This window comes from Ranitomeya variabilis, chromosome 2 (genome assembly GCF_051348905.1).
Source record: "Ranitomeya variabilis isolate aRanVar5 chromosome 2, aRanVar5.hap1, whole genome shotgun sequence".
Lineage (NCBI taxonomy): Eukaryota > Metazoa > Chordata > Amphibia > Anura > Dendrobatidae > Ranitomeya > Ranitomeya variabilis.
This window is the reverse complement of record NC_135233.1, coordinates 338,353,816-338,381,133: the sequence shown is the minus strand read 5'-3', so window position 1 is coordinate 338,381,133 and position 27,318 is coordinate 338,353,816. Positions and strand designations below refer to the sequence as shown.

At 42.8% G+C, this 27,318-nt stretch overlaps 1 protein-coding gene across 3 annotated transcripts in view; it reads left to right on the top strand.

Annotated features, from left to right (window-relative positions):
* PLS3 (plastin 3) overlaps nt 1–27,318 on the top strand; it is a 120,972-nt gene that overhangs the window by 60,799 nt on the left and 32,855 nt on the right. For all 3 annotated transcript variants that reach the window (XM_077285377.1, XM_077285379.1, XM_077285378.1), the window contains exon 4: nt 6,757–6,920. In XM_077285377.1, coding sequence (XP_077141492.1) covers nt 6,757–6,920 — 164 coding nt within the window. The remainder of the gene's footprint in view (nt 1–6,756; nt 6,921–27,318) is intronic.

Sequence of the window (27,318 nt, the reverse complement as noted above, 5' to 3'; positions counted from 1 at the left end):
ATATATCCCTTGCATCAAGCTCCGTTTCTTTTTTTTTTTTTTTTAAATCTTAGACAGGTATAAACAAGATCACCCTAATCAAGACTAAGGAGGATCTTTGGAATGGAAATGCTGCTTCTGCCCAAAGTGGCCAAAGAGTAATAAATGAGAACTTGGTTTAGTCTGAAATGCTTAGGAAACATGGCATATTACTTGGATGTACCCGAATTGTGTAACTTTTTTTTTAATGCTTTTACACTAAAGTATTTAATCAAAAAAAACCGCTCTAATATCCTTTTATCTTTGGATCATTTTTTAATTCATTCATGCTTCTAGACTGATGCAACTCAACCGAATTAAAACTGATGCATAAAACGCGTTAATTGCAATCAGTCTTTTTCACCCGCTCACTACCAGGTAGAGTTTTGGGGGCAGATTCCAACATTACATAGAACATGGTGATTAGGCTACTGGACTGGTGACAAATTGTTTCTGGTGCAACAAATGGATGTGCTGGACAGGTGGGAATGATTCCTTCATAAACCATAACATGAGTTCCTCATTTGGGCTACTTCTGGGGTTTCAGTTAAGCACAAATTCCAAATAGGAACAACAACAAAACGCCGGACTTGTGTGCAGGGGATCTGAGAAATATGTTCTAACTGTACGGGACGAGGATCTAAAGTCCGTACTGGTTATGCAATATTTTGTAATGATGTAATGGTAAGGTGGCCTTTTCCCATCACGTTACCCTAAGCTTTTTTTTTTTTACCTTGTATGGAAAATATCACATTTTAATTTCCCTTTTTGAGACCTAAGTTGGTAGCTTTATTGCCTTTTCTACTTTTTTATATGACCATAATTTCTATTTTGAGCAAGTTTCTACAGATCTGTCCTTTCGGGTGAGTCACTCGGTAACAATTCTGTAATTTCCTGTGTATAAAGTCAGTGAATGATCATAGTGTTGCTTGTGCATAGGAAGTTCATTTGCTGCACTAACGTTATTTAGGCTGCCTCCATTGTCCTCAGACAAAGTAAGGGTGTAATGCGAGACGAACACAACATAAATGAAAACACATGCAAGTCGGTTCTTGGTCTGTGGCAAAGCAGGAACTGACTCTGGAAGGAATGAGAAACAGCGAGTATCAGTCATATCGTGGCACCAGTACACACTTGGAGTCTCATCTTGGCAGAAGGCTAATTTAATAGTTCTTGCAGAACTCTGGCTAATGTTCACTGTGATCCTTCAAGAATTTTCCTTTTTACAGAAGTTACACTTTGATTTTAATTTGTCAGAAATCAATGCAAAAAATTCCATTTCTGGTCGGGTTCTTGTCCATCTCCTTTTTAAGCACCACCAACTGGTGAACCTAGTTTTTTTTTTTTTTTTTTGATAGCTCCCAGGACTATAGCTAATTACCCCAACAGCTGTAATTTTATGATAGTAACACTGGTTATCCAGCAGCGCCACTACAAAACAATCGAAGTATTACACAATTCTCATCAAACTTAATGAGTTGTCCATGTTGTCTACCAATATTCCATGTCCTCCTGACCAAGAGATCTGAGACCTGAGATCGTCCAAGTGCTTCTGTTCAGTTCCTGCCATCTGGATCCGTGCTAAAGCAATCTGTTAGCAATCCACAAAATGGCACACTGCCTCTGTGAAACAGGAGTGTTCCAAGAATGACTGAAGCTGCGGAAATAATACTTCTGATCCATGTGGCATCTTCTAGAGTTTATTAGTTTTAAAGGGAATGTGTCATCACAAAATGACCTATTGTTGAAATAGTTTATCCCCCCACCCATATCACAATTTATTAAAAATATAAATTAGACATTTTGCAAGTGTTACACGGTGGCATTTTTAAACACTAACTTCCTGTTTCAGGAGATTAACATGTTAATTAGCAGCAATAAACTGACCCCGCCCCCCCATCCTATCTTTTTGTATGGAAGCAAATAATGAGCATGTGCAACCTTCATTATAAATGGAGGAGCTGGGTCATCGCTTATTGTAATAGGTGGATCCTGTGTTATCAGCTGTGTATAGATGCTGCCTTTGATAACATGGAGACTGCTACAAAATTTTTTTAAAATTAGTGCAGCCCCGATTTCATTAAGACCATCGTTTTTGATTGGTAGGTGTGCTGGAGTCGGAGGCTTATCTGACGTGTGTGTGTGTGTGTGCGCCTCACCACAAATCTTACTCCAGTCTCGAATGCTGCCGAGTTGGGGGTTACAAAGCCCCAGCCCAACTTTGTTAGATCTGGGGACACAATGGCGTGAGAGCACCAAAAGTCACAAAAACTTTAGCAGACTCAAGTTGTACTAAAATGTTTCAACTTTTCAAAAATTATGCCAGAATTCTGGTATTAAAACCTTTAGTTAAGCCCCAGTAGTCCAAAATGTGGTCAGTGACCAGTGTGAAAATTGTAAAAAAAAAAAAAAATACCCATTTTATTTTTATGTAATTTTGAAAAATGTTTTATTTCTTTTTGTATAATGCATGTAACACATTCCCTTTAAAAAAATTTAGTGAGAGCAGCAGTGTAAGGGGGAGAAACTAACCAGGTTTGCCTCATCCATAACGGGTCTGGAACCGTTGGGTCTGTCACCTAGGATACAGGGGAAAGCTTGGGGTGTCCCTGCGCTCGAGAGAAGGGCCGTGGCTAAGCAGACAGTTAATGCGCGAGAGTTCTGTCAGAGTAGATCTGCTACGGGACGTGCTGACGGGAAACTACCGACGGGGACCCGCTGAGACACCACAGAGAACGCTGTCCTCCCTAACACCCCTGGCCCCACTTATATCGTGAGCCTTTAAGAGACTGCTGACTCAGCCGATGACGCCAACAAGACCGCCCCGGTCGGGAGTACTGACCGTGAGAGGCAAGATCTGTGTAGCGGATACAGGCGCTCATCGGTACGGCACAGCGGACCGAGCTGGCCATTATAGAGTGTAGGGACTCTCACCGCTGAGGGAAGAGACTATTCCTCCCTTCATCAGTTGGGGCCAGTGCCCGTGATAATACCACAGACTATCACCGCCACTGCCAGGACCACCAGAGGACACAGCCATCATCAGGATCACAGGAGGACACCGTTAAGGCCAGGGACATTTCACCCATTGTTTTCACAGAACTGAGACAGATCCTTTTTTTTTTTTTTTTTATTTTTTTTTTTTTTTGTCACGTAATCTAAACTTCCTCAGTCATGGGCAGGAGCACACCTGTGGCTGATGCCCAAAGTGTTAAGAGTATTATTTGTTTTCTCCCCTGTTCCTTAAAAAACCTTCCCCCTATTAGTTCTCTCTGTATTAGGTATAACCTTGCCCCTTGTGTACATATCTCCCTGCAAGGAGTAACTACTGTTTATTAAACCCCTTGTTAACCCTTGGTCTGCCTACTGTCTGTTACTGCATCCCACATCCTGCTTATAGCAGCATTTACGCAAAGTAAAAATATTCCATATTTATGGAAGTGTGACCGGTTCTCGTTACACCAATGTGTTTTATCAGTGATGCAAATCAGGACTGGTTCTCCAAAGCTGGAGGCGCTCTTTGTAACCACTTTTCACTCAATAGTCATGGTTCTTTGCGAGAATCCTAAATTTTAAGTAAAAATTCCCAAATTATGTGTATGAAAATGGGTCAGCCCACACACTGTAGACAACCAATTTACCACGTGCTCACTGATGATGATCATTACGAGTTCTGTAATCCGGAGGATGTGTTCTATGGGGGATTATTGCCTTTTTTTTTAAGAGTTCCTTTTGCATTATTTATGTATTTGCAACCATAGAATAGCGCCGTCTGAGACCATAAATGTTTAATGTGTCAAGTGTTCACGGCAGGATGAACATCCAGACCTTTAATGAGAACATTACCTAAGCGAAATAAAAATATAGTGAAGTTATTGGTAGGACTGGTGACTCCATCCCTGGAAAATCCATTACTGGACTTTGGTGATAATATTTCCTTACATAATGTATCTCGCACATTGCTGAATAAGGCGCTGGAAGAACATCTTTTTCTGGAACTTTTCCTCACATCCTGTTTTCCTCACATCCTGTTTTCAGGCTATTTCAAGTCCATATTTTCAGGAAGCCAAGTCATGGCGCAGTTTTCCTCTCCTACCACCTGCAATGGTGCCTTTCTGCCTGGTTTGACTCTTAACCCTGTGTTCTAGACGGGCATGGAGTGCAGTGCCAAACGTTTCGTAACTGTGAGAATGACCCTGGGGCTTTTTTTTTTTTTTTTTTCCTTCTGCTGAAATGAAAAAGGAAAATATTTTTCCAGACGAACATGTGTTTGCATTCAGGAAGGTACATGAGTGACCCAGTGTAAACCCTCCGAGGTCTCGGGCAGTATTTAGTTACTGAACACTGTAAGAAAAAAGGCACCAAGAAAGTTTGTTTATACTAAAATCTCCAGACTTCAGATAGTTTAGTCTTGTCTATAATTATTATTTATTTTCTGTGTATATTATTCAGGAATGCGCACAATATTGAAGACTTAACAAGCAAACAGACCCCTCATATTGCGGATTTGATGTTTTTAGCACCTTTTCTCGTTTTTTTTTTTTTTTTCCGTTTGTTTTTTTTGTTTTGTTGAAAGCATACTTAAAATGCATGTCAGGATCAATTTTGCTGCATTAGGGAAATGTATATTCACCTAATTCTTTCAGTGTACTTCTAGCATCTATGTAGGTCACGCATCCCAAGCTTATCCATGTAGTTGTATTTGCCCAATGGAGAGAAAAGGTTGTTTTGTCATACGTCAGTGTAGAGGGAAAAATATCAACTGACTTACCGTAGTAGACTCTTATTGCGCATCATTGTATATATACTCGAGTATAAGCCGAGATTTTCAGCCCATTTTTTTTGGCTGAAAGTCCCCCTCTCGGCTTATACTAAAGTCATACCCGGGGGTCGGCAGGTGAGGGGGGGGGCGGGGGCTGTGTAATTATACTTACCTGCTCCCGGCGCAGTCCCTGGACGTCCCTGCTTCTTCCAGCGCTGCAGCTTCTTCCTGTACTGAGCGGTCACATGGTCCCGCTCATTACAGAAATGAATATGCGGCTCCACCTCCCATAGAGGTGGAGCCGCATATTCATTAATGTATGAGCGGTAACGGTGACCGCTCAATACAGGAAGAAGATGCAGCGCCGGGGAAGAAGCAGGGACACAGCGCCAGGAGCAGGTAAGTATACGGGGAGGGGGAGCGCTGCGCGATATTCACCTGCTCCTCGTTCTAGTGCGGCTCCTTCTTCGTCGTCCCCTGGCAGTGACGCTCAGGTCAGAGGGCGCGGTGACGTAGTCAGTGCGCGCCCTCTGCTGAATGTCGGTGCCGAAGACGGAGCCGCACGAGGAGCAGGTATGTGCCGGGGTCCTGAGCGACGGAGAGGTGAGTGTGTGATTTTTTTTTTTTTTTTTTATTTTTTTTTATGGCAGCAAAAGCAAATGGGGCAAGTGGCTGTGCGGAGCATCTGTATGGGGCCATAACACTTGTGCAGCACTATATGGGGCAAGTGGCTGTGCGGAGCATCTGTATGGGGCCATAACACTTGTGCAGCACTATATGGGGCAAGTGGCTGTGTGGAGCATCTTATGGGGCCATAACGCTTGTGCAGCACTATATGGGGCAAGTGACTGTACGGAGCATCTTATGGGGCCCTTATTGCCCTTTATGCAGGATTATATGGGGCATATTTTAATATGGAGCATCTAATGGGGCCCATCAAACTGTATGGAGCATTATATGGGGCTCCTGATTCAATATGGATATTTAAAAACACAAACTACTGATGTCTCAATTAATTTTACTTTCATTGGTATCTATTTTTACTTTTGAAATTTACCGGTAGCTGCTGCATTTTTCACCCTAGGCTTATGCTCGAGTCATTAAGTTTTCCCAGTTTTTTTGTGGCAAAATTAGGGGGGTCGGCTTATACTCGGGTCGGCTTATACTCGAGTATATACGGTAAATGTATGAATGTAATGCTGAAAGTAATTTCTGTATTAACAATGTTACACCGTTTGTCTTCTGTAGCCCTTGTTGCATTTTCTATTGCTGGCTATGGAATGAGTTGGCTAAGAATCTCAGTGAGTTAATTCTGACGGCTCATGTATCTTCTACAGTGCTTCTCACCTGATTCATGATCACATGAATGTTCAGCTCATGATAAGAGTTACAACCCCAGTAGAGGCTCACTAACAGATTTCTAGGTAACCTCATCCTGTGGCCAACATTAAGGGCAGATGCAGACCACCGTTTTCCCTCCATCCAAGGCGGTCCGCTTATGCTAAACACACTTTCATCAGAGTGCATTTAGCCGCGGGGACACTAAATTATTCGAGCACGCGGTAGACTCTCAATTAACACCCGAGCATGGGAAGAACACCTTATCACAGCGTGTTCACTCTTCACTAGTAGCAATGTCTACTAGGTAGCACTTTGACATTTTCTTGGGGCTCGTGCACACGACTAATTTTCTCATGCTATTCATGGTTTTCACAGATGACACTCGTGCCTACGATACTTTATTGGGCTGTGCACATGTCCGTGAAAAACTATCGGAGACCTGTCCGAGTGTGGGATCAAAATTGACAATGCCATCAATGTGCATCATGCCACAAAACTCATGAGCTCGTCTGGCTGATGGCAATGTCCTTAGTGCAAGATTGATTCATAGTGTGTTTCTTTTTCTTTTTTCTTTTTTTTTTTCCTTATATATGTCATCATAATTTTCTCATACTTTTTGCTTGTTCCGGCTGTAGATTTGGACCACAGTGGATACATATCAGATTATGAGCTCCAGGATCTGTTTAAAGAAGCCAACCTTCCTCTTCCCGGATACAAGGTGCGAGAGATTGTCCAGAAGCTGATGAGCGAGGGCGATAAGAATAAAGATGGGAAGATTGGCTTTGAAGAGTTTGTTTTTGTGAGTATGACCGATTGAATACGTTGTATTCTTTGTCGCCTGCTGTCCTTCCTTCTGTTTCAAAGACTTGCCAGAAAACAGAGCATTGTATTTGACCAGATAAATAGCCGGATAATGCAGCGTAAGAGGAAGGAGAGCTTGCTGTTATTCCTAAAGTGTTTGGTTGTGTGTGTGCAGCTGACATACAATCCTGATCTCCCCCACAGCAGGGACCCCAAGGATTTACTGGAGTTGGATGGTACACGCCTCTTGAAAGTTGTCACATTTCTGTCTTTAAAAAAAACAGCAAAACAAAAAAACTAGTTTATTCCAAATTTCCACCACTAATCTGGAGGCAATTAAAGTAAAAATAATTGATGTTTATAAGGTAACTAAACTGTTTGATTTGTATGATGTGGCCATTTTGTCTTTAAGTATCCAACAGTAGATTTTTATTTTTTTTTTCTGTCTTGGAGACTGTGCCCATTCTTCTCATGCTTTTTAAAAATTGACGAGCGTTGCAGAAGGTGTCAAATTTATAATCTTCTTTTATATTTTTTTTTAATATTTTTTTTTTTATGTATACACTATTAACGCCCAAACGTGTGTAAACTGCTTAGTGAATGTTGACTCGTGTGTTTCCTGAGCTGATCTAGTGTCTGGGAATGTTTATTATTATTCTGCGAGGAGTAGTCCACTTATATGTTGTGTTTACCACTGACATGTGTTGGCATCGTGCACTCCGGTAATCTTCTAGTACTTTCTTGAGTTTATTTTCTGGGTTAGTAAACCTTGCAGGAGATCTGTATTATGGCCAAGTGTTTGGGTTTGAGCTTGGAAGTGTTGTTACAAAGCTTTAACTTTTTTTATTTTTTATTCACACAAAGCCAAATAATGCGTTCATAGTAGACACCAGTACGCTCTTGCCATCCTTTGTCTTGGGTCAGTGATATACAAGTCAAATATTTTTACTGCTTGTTACTTATGTTGCTTAATCAACTTAAGTGTGCTAATAATCTCTATCTGGAGAACCCAAAGATGATGTTAGCAGTAGACCCGTCTAATATATACAGTCTTCTCGTACCACTCTTGACTGTATGGGGGTCACATACCTTCCTGCAGGGTAAAATGACAAATGGTATTGGATCACACAGAATTTGTACACAAATGATATAAAATATATATCTATCTATCTAATCTATCCTATCTAAGGGTTTTTCCGTCTGTCTGTCCTGGAAATCCTGCGTCTCTTGATTGGTCGAGGCCTAGCCCAATCAATCAGCTACGGGCACAGTATCGACGTAGATGTCATAATGGTTGCCATGGCGACGATGATGTCATAAAGGTTGCCTCGACCAATCAGCGACGGGCGCAGTCTGCCGCAAATTCTGGAATCATCATTGTCCATATACTACGGGGACATGCATATTCTAGAATACCCGATGCGTTCGAATCGGGCCACAGTCTAGTATGTAATATATATATATTTTACTTTAAAAGAATAAATACCCTTGCCGATCCCCTAGCAGCTTTCCTGGTTCCCAGTAGTCTGTCATCTTTTCGGTCCCATCTTGATATTCATAAAATATCCACTTTGACAATCGCTGTTCCCACTGTGACCTGATTGGCTGAGCTGGCATTTTAGGTTGTTGAGATGGCGAGCAGGAAGCTGGGGCTAGCGGACTCCACACTCAATTGTATTGGAGCGCTGAACTTTTATTGTTTGTTGATGGCACAAGATATATCAGACTACACTTGCCAATATTGGATTTTTTTCAGCCGATTGATGGTCAGTTGTGATCATTGGCAGAAAAAAATCCAAAGTTCTCAATCTGTCTTCAGAAAAATTACAAATTTACATCTTGTCAACTGTTGGTCGAAGCAAATAATCAAAATCAACCATGGTCGCAATCAACCATTTTATTCAATTTTCAACTAATGCACAGGAGCTACGCGAGTGTCAAAACAGGAGCAGGGGAGTATTTGTAAGGGGTAAAGTCCATTCTTTTCTTGGTTTTGCCCAGTTAAAATATTATCCTCTTGCAGAACCTCTCTTACGGTTTTAAACTGCTACTTTTTTCCCTCTTGCTCATTATTTGTGTTTCCTTGTCATGGTGTTAACAGTTTTGCTTTTGCTCCTTGATGGGCCCCACATTTCGTGTATTGGTTGTCTTTCCATTTTCTTTTTTCTTACATGGTCCTTTTTCTTGTGTTTATTTCGGCTGGCCTATTTCTGTGTTCATGACTTGTTTCAGTTTTGGGTTACTTTTTAAGTTATTTGTAACTCCTGTGTGGTCATCACCTTCTGGAGTTATTTTGCACACTTCTAAGGATACCTCTTGCAGATTTGTGGCAGAAAATTTTGCAACCGTTTCATTCAGCTGAATTGTAATATTAACAAAACAATCCTTTTAAGGTTATATTTAATTACCGGTATATACATTTTCTGGTACAAATCTGCTGCATGTGAACATAACCCCTTAGCGTTGCACATTGTGTCTCTACCATTCAGTGATATGTAGGTGTAACTGCAAATTTAAATAATTCTTTCACTTAACCTTCTTAAAATCACATTATGTCTGTCAGATTTCCAGATAGTGCCATTTTATACCTATTGTGCCAAACTGAAAAAAGAGTATAGCCTAGTCTTTGGGAAAGCATTCTACATATGTCTTCAATCTTAACATATGGTCAGTGTTTTTTTTTCTGTGTGTCTGTAGCAGAAACTTCCCAAGTTTGAGGAGGAATTGAGGGTTTCCATCAGTTTCTTGCCTTTATAAAAGTTTTTTTTTTTAATGTCAATGTAATCCTGGACTACTGTATTAAAATGCTGTATAAAAAAGCCATTTAAAACAAGATACAAAAGTAGCCCATGTACCGTACTTAGAAATAATACGACCGACGACTGCGTTTTTTATTTATTTATTTTTTTTCTCCAGTTGATACTATAGAGTAGGATTTTGAGTTGATCGACATATTTGTGGGTGTATTGACTTACTGATAAACAGCATGCACTGTAAGCGGGACCACCCGGCGGACCCCAAATATTTAAAGGATGAAAATAAAGTTATATTGTATTGTGGGAAAACTTTCAATACATCAGCTCTTCTTGCCTTCTAAAATAATGCCTGGAGAATAGACAGCATGCCCAATGTGACCTGTTCCCTTCAAGTTAGAATATTCATGAAAACTTTTGAAAGTTTGAGACTTTTGACTCATTGATTACACCTGACCCCTTTTTTTAACCCTTTGAATCCCATATGATAACCCAGTACAGAGGACTTCTGGGTGTGGAGGAAGAGTGTCTTCTTGCATAACTTTAATTAAACGTTTGCTGCCATTCCTGTTGGCAACATCACATAAAGCCATATACAGTGAACTTGTCATGGCCTGTAATAATAATATACCGGTATGTAATAAACACTGGGTACAGAAATATTGTTGTTTTTTGTTTTTTTTGGTGAACGTTTTTTATCCAGGATGCATTTCTACATAGTGGAACTATATAAATATTAGGACTCTAAAAAAACTAGCAGTATCCTAATGTTGTTCTCTGCAGGGTCGCCCTAAACGTCATGGCTGCCTGTATCCTGTTGGCCCTGCTGTCAGATTACGGGTTACCTCGGATCTGTACATGCTTTGTGTTGCCGCAGATTCCCAGCCCTGTGGCTTATTGTTTGACCACTGTTACGTGAGCAGTTTTGACATTATGGGATTGTTAGTTGGGCAATTAATAAACGATCATTTTAGACGTCCACATTTGCCACCGTATTTTGATTTGAGCCACTTTGCAAACGTTCCTAAATTAACCTTGTCTTCATTTTGTGTCCGTCTCCTCTTCGCACTCCATGATAACAGACTAGAAACAAACCTGTGTAGTCTGATCCTGCTCTCATGTTTCCTTCCATCTACTCCCACTGTCTTGCTATATTATAGTTGATGGATGAATAGGGGAGAGATGCATGATATGACAGCTGGATTAGTCTATACAGACATTGTAGGCCGTTACCATAGAGACAAATTGGTGATCAGAGGAGCTGTCAACACAAAAGGAGATGTTTCTTTAGGACCATGCATGTGCTGTAGGAAATAAGTCATCCTTGTTGTTTCATCGCATGCATTGTGATTTTAGCTTCACACACCTGTGGCATTGTCTGACGCACTGTGTGTGAGGTTTGTCACTGAGCATGAGATATTGCATGTGATGTGAAGAATTGCTTCAGACATTCACTGACTGAATGGAGGGTTTGTCTGCAGCATTGTCCTCACAAGTGTGTGTCACAATGGATTTCTTCTCTGCTTTGCAGTTTGTGATGTGAGCGGAGAGACGGGATAAAGTAGTACATGGACAGCCTGGAAGTAAAAAGGGCAATGTAATATATTAACACATTATAAAATCTAATCTAAGCTGAGGTATAATTGATTAGATTCAGAGTTGCAGGCCCAAAGCCTGAGGCTGCAGTACTGAGCGAGTCTGACGTAGTCATGGAGACCCATGAAAGAGGGAGGTGTGTAATTTTTAACCCCTTTCTGCCATTGGACATACTATTCCATCCATGTGGGGTGGGCCCTACTTCCCAAGGACGGAATAGTACGTCCAGCGCGATCGGCCGCGCTCACGGGGGGAGCGCGGCCGATCGCGGCCGGGTGTCAGCTGCCTATCGCAGCTGACATCCGGCACTATGTGCCAGGAGCGGTCACGGACCGCCCCCGGCACATTAACCCCTGGCACACCGCGATTAAACATGATCGGTGTGCCGGCGGTACAGGGAAGCATCGTGCAGGGAGGGGGCTCCCTGAGTGCTTCCCTGAGACCCCCGGAGCAACGCGATGTGATCGCGTTGCTTCGAGGGTCTCCTACCTCCTTCCTCGCTGCAGGTCCCGGATCCAAGATGGCCGCGGCATCCGGGTCCTGCAGGGAGGGAGGTGGCTTACCGAGTGCCTGCTCAGAGCCAGGCGCTGGTAAGCCTGCAGTGCTGTAAGTCAGATCGGTGATCTGACAGAGTGCTATGCAAACTGTCAGATCACTGATCTGTGATGTCCCCCCCTGGGACAAAGTAAAAAAGTTAAAAAAAAAATTTTCCACATGTGTTTAAAAAAAAAAAAAAAAAAAAAAAAAATTATTCCCATAAATACATTTCTTTATCTAAATAAAAAAAAATCAAACAATAAAAGTACACATTTAGTATCGCCGCGTCCGTAACGACCTCACCTATAAAACTATATCACTAGTTAACCCCTTCAGTGAACACCGTAAAAAAAGACAAAAAACAACGCTTTATTCTCATACCGCCAAACAAAAAGTGTAATAACACGCGATCAAAAAGACGGATATAAATAACCATGGTACCGCTGAAAACGTCATCTTATCCCGCAAAAAAACGAGCCGCCATACACCATCAGCGAAAAAATAAAAAGTTATAGTCATCAGAATTAAGCGATGCCAAAATAAAAGCTATTTTATAGAAAAAATAATTATCGTATAAAAGCACCAAAACCTAAAAAAATGATATTAATGAGGTATCGCTGAAATCGTACTGACCCGAAGAATAAAACTGCCTTATCAATTTTACCAAACGCGGAACGGTATAAACGCCTCCCCCAAAAGAAATTCATGAATAGCTGGTTTTTGGTCATTCTGCCTCACAAAAATCGGAATAAAAAGCGATCAAAAAATCTCCCGTGCCCGAACAGGTTACCAATAAAAACATCAACTCGTCCCGCAAAAAACAAGACCTCATATGACTCTGTGGACTCAAATATGGAAAAATTATAGCCCTCAAAATGTGGTAACGCAAAAAATATTTTTTGCAATAAAAAGCGTCTTTCAGTGTGTGACGGCTGCCAATCATAAAAATCCGCTATAAAAGTAAATAAACCCCCCCTTCATCACCCGCTTAGTTAGGGAAAAATTAAAAAAATTTTAAAAATGTATTTCCATTTTCCCGCTAGGGTTAGGGTTAGGGTTAAGGTTGGGGCTAGGGTTAGGGCTAGGGTTAGGGCTTGGGTTAAGGATACATTTAGGGTTGGGGCTAAAGTTAGAGTTAGGGTTTGGATTACATTTACGGTTGGGAATAGGGTTGGGATTAGGGTTAGGGGTGTGTCTGGGTTAGAGGTGTGGTTAGGGTTACCGTTGGGATTAGGGTTAGGGGTGTGTTTGGATTAGGGTTTCAGTTATAATTGGGGGGTTTCCACTGTTTAGGCACATCAGTGGCTCTCCAAACGCAACATGGCGTCCCATCTCAATTCCAGTCAATTTTGCAGTGAAAAGTCAAATGGCGCTCCTTCGCTTCTGAGCTCTGTCATGTGCCCAAAAAGTGGTTTACCCCCACATACGGGGTATTGGCGTACTCAGGACAAATTGTACAACATCTTTTGGGGTCCATTTTCTCCTGTTACCCATGGTAAAATAAAACAAATTGGAGCTGAAGTAAATTTTGTGTGAAAAAAAGTTAAATGTTCATTTTTATTTAAACATTCCAAAAATTCCTGTGAAACACCTGAAGGGTTAGTAAACTTTTTGAATGTGGTTTTGAGCACCTTGAGGGGTGCAGTTTTTAGAATGGTGTCACACTTGGGTATTTTCGATCATATAGACCCCTCAAAATGACTTCAAATGAGATGTGGTCCCTAAACAAAAAAATGGTGTTGTAAAAATGAGAAATTGCTGGTCAACTTTTAACCCTTATAACTCCCTAACAAAAAAAAATTGTGGTTCCAAAATGGTGCTGATGTAAAGTAGACATGTGGGAAATGTTACTTATTAAGTATTTTGTGTGACATATCACTGTGATTTAATTGCATAAAAATTCAAAGTTGGAAAATTGCGAAATTTTCCAAATTTTCGCCAAATTTCCATTTTTTTTCACAAATAAACGCAGGTAATATCAAATTAATTTTACCACTATCATGAAGTACAATATGTCACGAGAAAACAATGTCAGAATCACCAGGATCCGTTGAAGCGTTCCAGAGTTATAACCTCATAAAGGGACAGTGGTCAGAATTGTAAAAATTGGCCTGGTCATTAACGTGCAAACCGCCCTTGGGGGTGAAGGGGTTAATTTTGCTGTATATAATAAAAATAAATATTACAAATTTATATATAACTTTTAGTGATGGGCGAGCACTAAAATGCTTGGGTCGAGCAAATTGGAATACTCGGGTACTCGGCCAGAACAACGAGCCCAATGTTAGTCTATGGGAGACCCGAGTATTTTCACCGCGATCCCCCCCCCCCCCCCGGGGGTCCTTTTAAGGTCTAAAAAGTCTGAAAACTATGGCATCACTGCCAAAATGACACAGGAACCTCATGGGGATCGCCCCTGGAAGCATTCCTGACTCCTAGTTCACAGCCTTAATCATTTTTTTCCGAGATTCATGCTATTTTCCCGGTGCCACAAAAAACACATGAAAACGAAACCAAAACGGGTGTTGCTTGGAAATATGTATGTCAAGGTACATACTTTGGAGGTTAAGGACTTTGCCTGTAAGGCCAAATATTTCACCCCAGAATGATTTCCTCTCCCACTTGGGCTTAGTTCAGATGCAGCGTTTTTTAAGTGTTTTTCAACTTTAACATTGCTTTCAACCACTACAAATGCATTCACTGGGAAATGTCATTGTAACATTCACCAACCCTAGCTGGCCATGTGGTGTGTGACACTTAAGCAGACCCATCTTGTTTAATTTATGAAGGAGGGACTCTTAAAGTCACAAAGCCTATTTTTACTGGTGCATCAGGCGGCATTAATCTTCTTAAAGGGCCATTATGAAACAGTGGGTCTCCTAAGGCCTTTCACACTTCCGTCTTTCAGCTTCCGTCACAATCCATCGATCTTTGAGAATGCAGGATCCTGCATTTTCCCATAGGCTTGTATTAGCGACGGATTGTGACGGATGGCCATCCGTTTCATCCGTCTTTCACTGGATCCTGCATAAAAAAAAAACGGTCCATCAGGCAGAGAAAACGTTCAGAGGAACGTTTTTTTTTTCTGCACGTCGGAAAATCGGTCTGCGTCGCTGCCTGTGAAAAGCAGGAATCCAGCGATGCTTCCACGCATGCTCTTTGAAAAGGCGGGACCCATTTCCCCTCAGGGAAATTCTCGCTCGCTCTTTCTCTTTTTACTATTGATGTTGCCTATGCAGCATAAATAGTAACAAGATATAATGTTAAAAATAAGTAAAAAAAAAAAAAAAAAAATCGCAATATTCTCACCTACCGGGGTTCCTGCGCAGCATCACAGAGACCGCGACTTCTCGTGAGATTTTGCAATGTATTACTAGGAAGTAACGCTAGCTACGGGGAACATCGGTGATGCTGCGTGGGAACCCTGGTAGGTGAGAATATTGCGTTTTTTTGTTTTTTTTTTAAACGTGGTTTGTGTTGTGTACGCGTTTTCGCAGCGAAGACGCATACACAACAGGTGCACATAGGCTTGACGGGTCCGTCAGAAAGATGGGCCCAGTGCACACGTTTTCCACAATCTGCACAGGATCCATCATTTCAACGTCTTGACGGATCCTATGCAGATTTGGAAGACGGAAGTGTGAAAGAAGCCTAAGCTGTTGTATCCTATGCTGAGTGGATGGGCTGCCAAGAATTACGATGCACCATCATAAGACATAAGATGTCCACGGGGTACTCCTGAAAGTGTTGCATTGAATTCAAGGCCTGCCCTGCTACCAATTCATATGCACCCCAATAAGCCTTTGAACCCACATAGTGGATGGGCCCATGAAAATCCACTTCACAATATGCATTTGTACTCCTGTACTCCTTTGTTTTACACATTGGCAAGAAGGTGAGCCCTGCTGCATAGTCAGTCATATACACCCCATTAGGCCTTGGAACCCACATAGTGGATGGGCCCAGGAAAATCCACTTCACAATATGCATTTTGTGCTCCATACTCCTTTATTTTATACATTAGCAGGAAGGTGAGCCCTGCTGCATAGTCAGTCATATGCACCCAATTAGTCCTTGGAACCCACATACTGGATGGGCCCAGGAAAATTCACTCGTATTTTTTTATGGTATGATGGTTCCTCCTTTGCACAATTTACAACAGGAGAGTTTTGCAATTTTATTTGACATGTTTTTAACACTAAAGTTCAGATACGGCTTTTTAAAAGGCAAATACTTGCAATACAAGGCAATTTTATTGCAAACTACAAAATTCAAGGAATAGTGAGTGCATACACTTTTGTATGTGTTGACCTACACAGGTTAACAAGTACATATAAGGATTAAATATAGTGATTACGTATATATGAAGATTGGCTACATACAGTATAGTTAGATCATCACCATGAGGCTTTGAAACATCCATCCGTCTGGAATATCAGAGAAGCAACACCAAGACAGAGAACCCCTGGGAGATTACCTACACTGCATGGGCGTCCCCAATTATGCAGGTATCAGCACACTGTACATGTACAGGTACCCCAGTTTAGGCATCTGTCTTAGTGTTATTCACTATATAAGACCAGAGAAACATGACTATGTAGTAACTCTAGTTTCACCCACACCTTCAAGTGGCCACTTTTCAAGGTTGGATGAAACTGAGATATCATGGAGTCATCAGACGAGGGGCTATAAACCCCTAGAAAATAAAAGCCACAAGGATTTAGATTAAGGTTTACTGAAATGCCAGTAGTGGTTTAATGTTTTACAATGACAAACAGCAAACATATAGAGGCTTAGAACTGTTTGACGTGAATTTAACAAACATTTATCAAGATCGTGTCACTATGAGCATTGTCTGTCACATCTCGAAATGTTTTACAAGAAATGCAGCTATGTGATTGTCTGAATGCATTCAGTATACAGTATATCAATCTTGTTTACAAATCGCCATTTGTATATTCTCCATTTGTATATTTGAGGCAGACAAAGTTAAAGCTCGCAAGGAGAGAAACAAATATAGTGGACATAGCTATATTTTTAATGAACTACTGAGGCAAAGTAACAGCATTGCTTTATTAAATTTATATGAAGTGTATTGTGTCAAATGTTAGCAACCAGGCAACACAAAAAGGAGCTTTTCAAGTGAGCTCTTTAAGGTACACAAATGTTATGAAGTGTATGCCAACAAGGATGTGATTTCACCAATGGGGGGCACCTTTTGTAAATAGACTAGTGCCATCGCAGGCCCTCTTGACCAAACTTCACTGGCCTATAACCGTACAAAGCACGTTCACCCTGGTGATCTAGTGGCAGTTAAACAAGAGACATTGCAGGAGACAGAGTTAAGAAGTAGGCCCAATGGAAAGCCATGCCCAATTCCCCAATGTGGAGCCCTTTTTGGACTTAAAAATATAGTGCCATCACAGCCCCTAGACCTAAATGCCCCGTATAGAGCACGTTCACCCTGGTGATCTACTAGCAGGTACAGGACAGATTGCAGGAGACTGAGTTAAGAAGTAGGCCCAAAGAAATGTCATGCCCAATTCCCCAATGTGTTGTCCTTTTTGGACTTAAAAATAGTGCCATCACAGCCCGCGTGCCCAAAATTCACTGGCCTATAACAGTACTGAGCACATGCACCCTGGTCGTCTAGTGGCAGTTAAAGGACACATTGCAAGGAGACAGACTGAAGTAGGCACAATGTAATGCCCAATTCCTCAATGTGGGGTCCTCTTTATACAAAATGAAATAGTGCCTTTACAGCCCCCGTGCCCCAAAATCACCGGCCTATAACAGTACTGAGCACGTGCACCCTGGTCATGTCGTCGGAGATAAGGAAGAGACATTGCAGGAGACAGAGTTAAGAATTAGGGCCAATGTAGTGGTATGGGTCTCTGAGACTTTTAATGCAGTGCATGATCTGTCAAACAATTCCCCAATGGGGGTACCTTTTTAATACACTAATGCCATCGCATGCCGCTAGCCCAAACTTCAACGGCCTATAACGGTACTGAGCACATTCACCCTGGTGATCTAGTGGCAGGTACATTTTCGATTGCAGGAGACAGTTAAGAAGTCAGCCCAATGGAATGTCATGCCCAATTCCCCAATGTTTTGTCCTTTTTTAAGAGTGCCATCACAGCACCCTTGGCCAAAATGCACTGTACAGACCACGTTCACCCTGGTGATATAGTGGTTCTGGTTGAGGAGGATGAGGATAAGGAAGAGGATAAGAACAAGCAGACCAAATCTGGAAGCATATACCCATGTGTGGTTGTGAAGAGGTGCATGAGAATACACCTCCCCAAAAGAAAGAATGTATTTGGGTTTGTTTTGCTGTTTTCACTTGGTGGTGTACAGAAGTCTTTCCCAATCCAGGCCTTGTTCATTTTGATAAGTCAACCTGTCAGCATTTTCAGTTTACAGGCGGATGCGCTTATCTGTTATAATTCCACCAGCGGCACTAAAAACCCTCTCTGACAGAACGCTAACAGCAGGGCAGGCCAGGACCTCCAAGGCGTAGAGAGCCAGTTCATGCCACGTGTCCAGCTTGGATACCCAATAATTAAAAGGCACAGAGGAATCACGGAGGACGTTTGTACGATCTGCAAGGTACTCCCTCACCATCTTCCCAAACATTGCACTTCTTGTGACAGCACCCCTTGCCTCTGTGCCGCCACGATGGGAGGGTCTGAGAAAACTGTCCCAGAACTTGGCCATTGTTCCCCTGCCTGAGCTGGATTGTACTTCTGTCTCTCTCGCTTGGAGTCCTTGGTTGTACAACAAACTCTGACATCTGCTGCCAGCGTTCTCACATGGGAATTTTTTAACTAACTCTGCTACAAGGGCCCTGTGGTACTGCAACATTTTAGTACACCTCTGCCTCAGGCAGAAGAGATTGAAAGTTCTCCTTGTAGCGTGGGTGTAGAAGTGTCACCAACCAGTAATGAGTATCACCCCAAATTTTGATAATCCGAGGGTCACGTGAAATGTAGCGCAACATAAAGTCAGCCATGCGTGCCAGACTGCTAACGGGCAAGGCTTCCATGTCCTCACCAACAGGACGACTGACCATGCTGTCCTTATCCTCCTCCCTGTCCTCAGGCCATCCCCGCTGAACAGAAGTGAATACAGATGTTGGTAGTACCGTCTATAGCGCATGAAAGTAACTCCGGTTCTTCCTCCTCCTCCTCATTGCCTACCAATCCACGTTGAGAAGACATGAGTCTGGGCTGAGTCTAATCCCCCTGTATGTTTCCTTGCTCCTTGTCCTCGTGCTCCGCCTGCAATGCATCCTCTTTGATTGTGAACAGAGTTTTTCAGAATGCTGAGAAGCGGGATGGTGATGCTAATTATGGCGTCATCGCCGCTCACCTTCTTGGTGCAGTCCTCAAAGTTTTGGAGGATGTTACATATGTTTGACATCCATGTCCACTCCTGAGGTCATATGTGTGGAGTCTATAAATATATAACTTGGCGCTCAACTTCTGTTTAATTTGAAGATTTTTAATGCAGTCCAGCAAAAATAAACAACGTTTCGGTCCTCACCGGACCTTCATCAGGAACATTGCTATGGTGGGAATAACCACTGTGTACTTGCGAGTACTATAGTGGGTCTGTGACGTGTATAGAGCCGAAAACTCCCAGGTAAAACAAAAGGTCACCGTATTACTTTATAATGTGTCCCGAGGAACTGGTAGAGATCTGGTGCCTGGGTGAAGGCGCTCCCTCCGTGTGTAATAGTGGGAACACTCCCAACAGCTGTCTGTTAGGGAGTATAGATGTACGCTATAAGGCCCCAAGGTTTCTCTATGTAATGGGTTCGCCCAGTGGTGATTCAGTGGGCGGCATGACTATCTCTCCAACGCAGCATCCACCGCTTGTTGCCCACAAGCACTTGTCCACGTGTCTGTGGTTAGGTGGACTTTCCCGGTAACAGCATTGAGGGCACGGGTAATGTTGTGGGACACATGCTGGTGTAATGCCGATACAGCACACCGGGAGAAATGGTGGCGACTGGGGACTGAGTACCTTGGGACGGCCGCTGCCATCAGGTTGCGGAAAGCTTCCATCTCAACAAGCCTAAACGGCAGCATTTCTAGTGCAAGCAGAAGAGAAATATTAGAATTGAGGACTGTGGGGTGTTGGCTGGGTATTTCCGCTTGTGTTCCAAAGACTGGGTTATAGACAACTGAACACTGTACTGGGACAAGGACGTGGACGTGCTTGCTGATGGTGCTGCTTGACTGTGAGCCACAACAGGTGCAGGGCTAGAGGCATCTTCACATACACGGTGTACTGGGGATTGGCTTCTACGCAAAAACAGTGGAAAAAGCAGTGGTGTGACCAGCAGGCAGTGAACCTGGAGTTCTGCCCACAGTCGGGTGCTTTGCTTGCATGTGCCTGATCATGCTGATGTTGATCAGGCTGGTTGTTTTGCTACTCCTGCTGATGCAGGCATGGCAGGTGCTGCAAATGGCCTGTTTGGGGTTAACGGCAGTCTTTAAAAAATAGTCACTCTGGAAGATCTCACAGGTGGAATGGCAACTTCACTCATGTTGGTGTTACGGGGAACGGATGCACGCCTTCTGTCTGTGGCCACCACGCTGCTTCTTGCCTGTTGGGGGGGGGGGGGGTGTATGTCTCCTTCCCCATTTGTGCTGCTGTCCTCGCTATGCACGTCCTCCTGCCAGGTTGGGTCAGTCACTGTCATCCACCACCTCGTCTTCCACATCCGCCTCCTGCTCCTCCTCCTGACTTTCTGGCAATTGTCTCATCATCGTCCTTCTCTTGTGACACTTTCCCACCATCGCCTTCGTGTGACTGGGGCTGGTCAAAGCTTTGGGCAGCTCTGCATGCGATCTGATCTTTCCCCTCTTCAAGTTGACCAGCAGAGATTTCTGAATCTTGAAATGGGAAAACTGAACAGCTCTTCAGTGTCCAAGTGTGGGATCAGATGTCTCAGGGCACTCGGTATGGTGGGAGGAAGGAGGATCAGGGTGAGGAATATCCTGGCCACACTCATGGCTTCTCAGACTTGACCGTGTGGAGGACAAGGTGGTGGTGGTGGCTAAGTGACTGGAAGCATTATCCGCTATACAACCAACAACCGTTTCACACTCCTCTGGCTTCAATAGTGGTGTGCTGTGGTCCCCCAGAAACTGGGACAGGAAGGTTGAGCGTGAAGATGTGGGTCTTTGTTGCCCAATTTCACCTTGGCCACTGCCTCGTCCTCTGGATGCATCATTAGCATCACGTACACTTCCCCGTCCCTTACCTTAACCATTTTAAGTGGACTACTGCACTATTTCAAATGCTCAACACAAATGTCTTTACTACTAGCGAAATAATATATGATCAGTATGCCTGCAAATCTACGATTTTTCAAACCCAAACACCAGGCAGGCTTCAGCCTGACCTAACAGACTGTTCAATTTTTTTTTTTTTTAAAGTTCATTTATGCTAAATAGCGCTGTATAGAATTATAGTATCACACAGACACTAAGTACACCGGCCTCCAATGCCAAAATTTGGAGCAGAGATATAGGACGGCTGTAACAGAAATACCACACTGGCAAATCTGTGGCCTTTCAATTTTTTTGTAGGCGAAATAGTGCTGTATAGAATTTGACTGTCAGACAGCCCCAAAAAAAATACACCAGCCTCCAATGACCAAACTTGGAGCATGCAGATATGAGGCCTTTTTCGGTGAATCTAAAACACCAAAAAATTAGGGACACAAGGGTAGCACACACAACTATGCTACATATGCCTGACAAACTATACGTTAGGTCCATATATATTTGGACAGACAACATTTTTCTAATTTTGGTTATAAACATTACCTACCACAATGAATTTTAAACAAAACAGTTCAGATGCAGTTGAAGTTCAGACTTTCAGCTTTCATTTGAGGGTATCCACATTAAAATTGGATGAAGGGTTTAGGAGTTTCAGCTTCTTAACATGTGCCACCCTGTTTTTAAAGGGACCAAAAGTAATTGGACAAATGACTCCAAGGCTATTTCATGGACAGGTGTTGGGCAGTCCCTTATGTAATTCTCAATTAAGCCGATAAAAGGCCTGGAGTTGATTTGTGGTGTGGTTCTTGCATTTGGAAGGTTTTGCTGTGAAGTAAACATGCGGTCAAAGGAGCTCTCCATGCAGGTGAAACAAGCCATCCTTAAGCTGCGAAAACAGAAAAAACCCATCGAGAAATTGCTACAATATTAGGAGTGGCAAAATGTAGTTTGGTACATCCTGAGAAAGAAAGCACTGGTGAACTCATCAATGCAAAAAGACCTGGGCGCCCACGGAAGACTACAGTGGTGGATGATCGCAGAATAATCTCCATGGTGAAGAGAAACCCCTTCACAACAGCCAACCAAGTGAACAACACTCTCCAGGAGGTAGTCATATCAATATCCAAATCTACCATAAAGAGAAGACTGCATGAAAGTAACTACAGAGGGTTCACTGCACGGTGCAAGCCTCTCATAAGCATCAAGAATAAAAAAAGCTAGACTGGACTAAAAAACTTCTAAAAAAGCCAGCTCAGTTCTGGAAGAACATTCTTTGGATAGATGAAACCAAGATCAACCTGTACCAGAATGATGGAAAGAGAAAAGTATGGCAAAGGCGTGGTACAGCTCATGATCCAAAGCATACCACATCATCTGTAAAACACGGCGGAGGCAGTGTAATGGCTTGGGCATGCATGGCTGCCAGTGGCACTGGGTCACTAGTGTTTATTGATGATGTGACACAGGACAGAAGCAACCGAATGAATTCTGAGATATTCAGAGCCATACTGTGTGCTCAGATCCAGCCAAATGCAGCCAAACTGATTGGTCGTCGTTTCATACTACAGATGGACAATGACCCAAAACATAAAGCCAAAGCAACCCAGGAGTTTATTAAAGCAAAGAAGTGGAATATTCTTGAATGGCATAGTCAGTCACCTGATCTCAACCCAATTGAGCATGCATTTATGCATTTCACTTGTTAAAGACTAAACTTCAGACAGAAAGGCCCACAAACAAACAGCAACTGAAAACCACCGCAGTGAAGGCCTGGCAGAGCATCAAAAAGGAGGAAACACAGCGTCTGGTGATGTCCATGAGTTCAAGACTTCAGGCAGTCATTGCCAACAAAGGGTTCTCAACCAAGTACTAAAAATGAACATTTTATTTAAAATTATTTAATCTGTCCAATTACTTTTGGTCCCTTTAAAAACAGGGTGGCACATGTTAATGAGCTGAAACTCCCTAAACCCTTCATCCAACTTTATTGTGGATACCCTCAAATGAAAGCTGAAAGTCTGAACTTCAACTGCATCTGAATTGTTTTGTTTAAAATTCATTGTGGTAATGTCTATAACCAAAATTAGGAAAATGTTGTCTGTCCAAATATATATGGATCTAACTGTAATTTTTCAACTGGCCTCAGTCTGACAGAACAGTTTTGTTTTTTTTTTTTTTTTTTTGGGGGGGGGATTTTTGGGAAGAAAAAGGTATATAGACAGTAAATAAGCTGCAGCAGCAGGCAGTTATGGAGCTTTGGGAAAGATGCAGTGGGACCAATGGACGCACATACAGTGCCTGCAGGCTTTGCACTGATGTGGATATGCCGTGCCCTGCCTACCTAGCGCTGCAATATCAGGACCCACGAATTAGCCCTAAAAAGGACTTTTGGTTTGAGGAGTTGTGGATGTAAGAGTTGCAGACCTACACAAACTCTAAAACCACGATTCTGACCCTCTGCAGCAGCTCTCCCTACTCTCTCGCTGAAACAGGAACACAATGCGGCGAGCAGGGCGGCGCCAGGTCTCTTGTACTCGGGATGATGCTGTGTGGCCCAGCCAATAACTGCATGACCACAACAAAGATGGCTGTGGCGTTTCATGGCCTGGCAGACAATCCCTGCACCGTGATTGGGTCTCTAAAGTCCGCCAAAATTGCTGGGTGGAGACTGCAGTTACCGCCAAATAATCCCGGAAATGCTCACCGAGTATGCCGAGCATAGCGATACTCTGACGAGTAATGAGTAGTGGCGAGCACGTTCGCTCAACACTAGCTTTTAATTGTGTGATGGACATATTATATGCATCAATTCATCTTGCCTCTTGATGAGCCTCATATGTTGAAACGTGTGGAGGTAACAAGCCATTGATCTGATAAGTCCCCCGACCCCCCCCCCCCCCCCTCTTGTGCGGTCTGTCCTTATTGATTCGCTTTGTCATACGCTCTCCTGGAGGTTAAATATCTACTACCCACAGGGACTCCCAGGGTCAGCTATTGTTGAGCGGGGGTGCAATATCCGCTGTTAAGTAGAGTGCCAACCTCTGCAGGCTAGCCAGGCATTTTTGATACACAGTTTAGAGGGGACATTGTATGTCTCTTGTCGGTTTCATTAAGCGCAATATTTTATATCTATTTTCGGGGCCCTTTATGTCAGCTGATTGTCGATTTAAACCCCCTTACTTACTATTTTCCCATTTTCAGACTTCAGATTGGCTAATATTTTCATAGTGGCCAACTCCTTAAAGGAATTGCCTTATCTGGAGAGCGCTGTTGCTCATGTTCCTGCTTGATGGGATGCCTGCACAACTGATTGACAGTTAAGACCAGTGGCATCCTCAGTCTGCCGCACTCTCCATACTGTAGAGCAGTGGTCCCCAACCTTTCTGACCTTGAGAGCCACGTCCAGCTCCTGTCCCCCCTCACAGTAGTGGTAACCAAAGCCCCCATTACGGGTGTAATGATAACCAAAGCTTTTCCACACAAATCACCCTGAAGCAGTATACCAAGATCCTGGGGTTCCCACCACACCCCACCACATTCAGCATTCTCCCATCACACACTCCCAACACAGTCACATCCAGCTTCAAGCACCTCCTCTGACCGGTAGTATCATCCTGTCTCCAGTATGCCATGCTTAAATTATCTCTAAACCCCCCCAAGACCAGTAGAAGTGTACCCAAATCTGCTCTTCTCTCCGGGGCTACTCAGTTCACCATTTTGAGATGTGCTCTTCATGCCAGTTTACTAAATCTGGAGCTAATGTACCAATCTGGCAGACAGCTGGGAGCCACAATTCATTGGACCATGAGCCACATGTGGCTCCCGAGCTACAGGTTGGGGACCCCTGTTGTAGAGACTGCTTTACCCCTGTAGCATCGGAGGATCATGGTTTCACTTGAGCTTGCCAGGTTGGGAGCTCACAGTCTCTTTGGCGATCCAGTCAGCTGAAGAGCAGCACTTGTTAACACTTCTCATGTTAAGTCACCACTTCTAGACTGCAACAGTGGCTGGTATTCTAGGATTCCAAGCAGTAAACAGACAAAAAAATTTTTTAAAGAAAATGCTGCAAACTTGAACACAGGATTTTTCCTTGACAAGTAAATTGATTTTTTTTTTATCGTGTTTTACCCATTAGTGTACATGAGGCTAACCCTTCAAAGCTTCAGACTATCCAATGTTTTGTAGTTGAGCAATAAGTCAATATCAATATGTTGAGTCTCATTACTTGAAATTAAAGACGTAGAACGGTAAGCATTTGCATTTAGCCAAAAAAATAAATATATATAATCTAATCTATATCCCAAAGAAATTAGTACAGCATTGTCGCCCAGTAAATCATTTGTGAGAGAGTGTTGTCCCTTTTGTTACAAGTGGTAAATAATGTAACCGGTGGAATTAGTTGTGCTGCACATATGGCAGGTACACAGATCCTTGGTGCTCAGCCTCCTGGGATCAGACGCACACAGCAAAAGTGCTCAGAGGGCTTGTTGCCTCTCGGCCACCAGTGACAACTGGCTGGTAATGTGCTTCTGCTGACTATATAAGCATGGTCTTTACTTGCAATGCTTGTGGAATATTCCATGAAACGATCTGTCTTTTGTCTCGTGTTAAGCCTAGAGTGAAAGCAAACACAAAACATGTTGGTTTTCAGAGAGGAATATATCGCTGTTTGCATTAAGCACAGGCTTAAAAAAATAAATAAAAAAAATACAAATTTGCAATATTTTTGTCCATGACATTTAGCTTTCATTAGTACGGTATAGTTACACATTAACAGTCATCATTTTTAAATTGGTTAAATGGAACCTGTCACCCCCCAAAATCAAAGGTGAGCTAAGCCCACCAGCATCAGGGGCTTATCTACAGCATTCCAGAATGCTGTAGATAAGCCCCGATGTATCCTGAAAGATGAGAAAAAGGTTAATTATACTCACCCAGGGGCGGTCCCGGTCCAATGGGCGTCGCGGTGCCTCCCATCTTCTTACGATGACGTCCTCTTCTTGCATTCACGTCGGGCCTCTCTGACCTTTCCCAGCGCCTGCCCAATGCAATACACAAGTACGCCGGAGCCGCAGCGTGAAGACAAGAAGAGGACGTCATCGTAAGAAGATGGGAGGCTCCGGACCGCGACGCCCATTGGACCGGGACCTCCCCTGGGTGAGTATAATCTAACCTCTTTTTCTCATCTTTCAGGATAAACCGGAGGCTTATCTACAGCATTACAGAATGCTGTAGATAAGCCCCTGATGCTGGTGGGCTTGGCTCACCTTCGATTTTGGGGGTGACGGGTTCCTTTTAAAGATCACTTATTTTTATTTAAACTTTGCATTAATTAATAGTACTAGACACTCTGTAATATATCTTAGCAGAGAAATACTTTTTTTTTTTTTTTCTTCCTCCACTCATGAACCACTCCTCTCCACCCCGCAACATCCCTTGCCTCTTGTACTCCTCATCCACTCTGAAAATATCTAATCTATGCTGTTCAAGATGTCACTGAGTGTTCAGATTAGTTTCCTACAGATTTGTTTATTTTTTCAAAAATTTAGTTGAGGGGGAAAAAAACTCATTCTGCTGCTGCTTTTTAATAAGTGTTTAGTTCACCCTAGAACTGTATTCACAGTTCCACTGCTCACTACTGCTGTATGATGTTGTTTCCTAGACAGGAGAACAAGAATCTGTCTCTTTAGCTGTTTGGTCGTTTCTCATAGACAGTACAATCTCCAACCCACCAGCTAAGGGAAAACTGGAATTTAGAGCATACAAAAGTGAAAAATGCAGAATTCAAGTAATATAACACTGGTATACAGTGATTTTGGTGCCAACGATGTCTGAACGATTTTATATCAAGTTTATGGTGCTGATTAAGAATGACTTTGTCTTTGCCAGATTGGTTCCAGTTTCTGAGATGTTTAAAGCACCACTCCAGCTTTTTTTTTCTTTATTTATTGCACTGCTGGAGTGGTGCTTTAAATGAGTCCTGTCGCCCTTGATTCTTTTCCAGCATCGCTTCTGTCTCTCTGGTGAAAAATGACTTTCCAGCATGCTCCAGTGTCTGCTGAAGGGCGCTGGAGGTGACTTTTCAGTAAGTCTGAGAGCCTTGTTCTGGCTCATGACGTGTATTGAGAGCTTGACGTGACTTCTGGACAGTTGGAATTTACCAGCCCAAGATGGCGCCGCTGGACCAGAGCAGTGTCTGTAAAAGCCG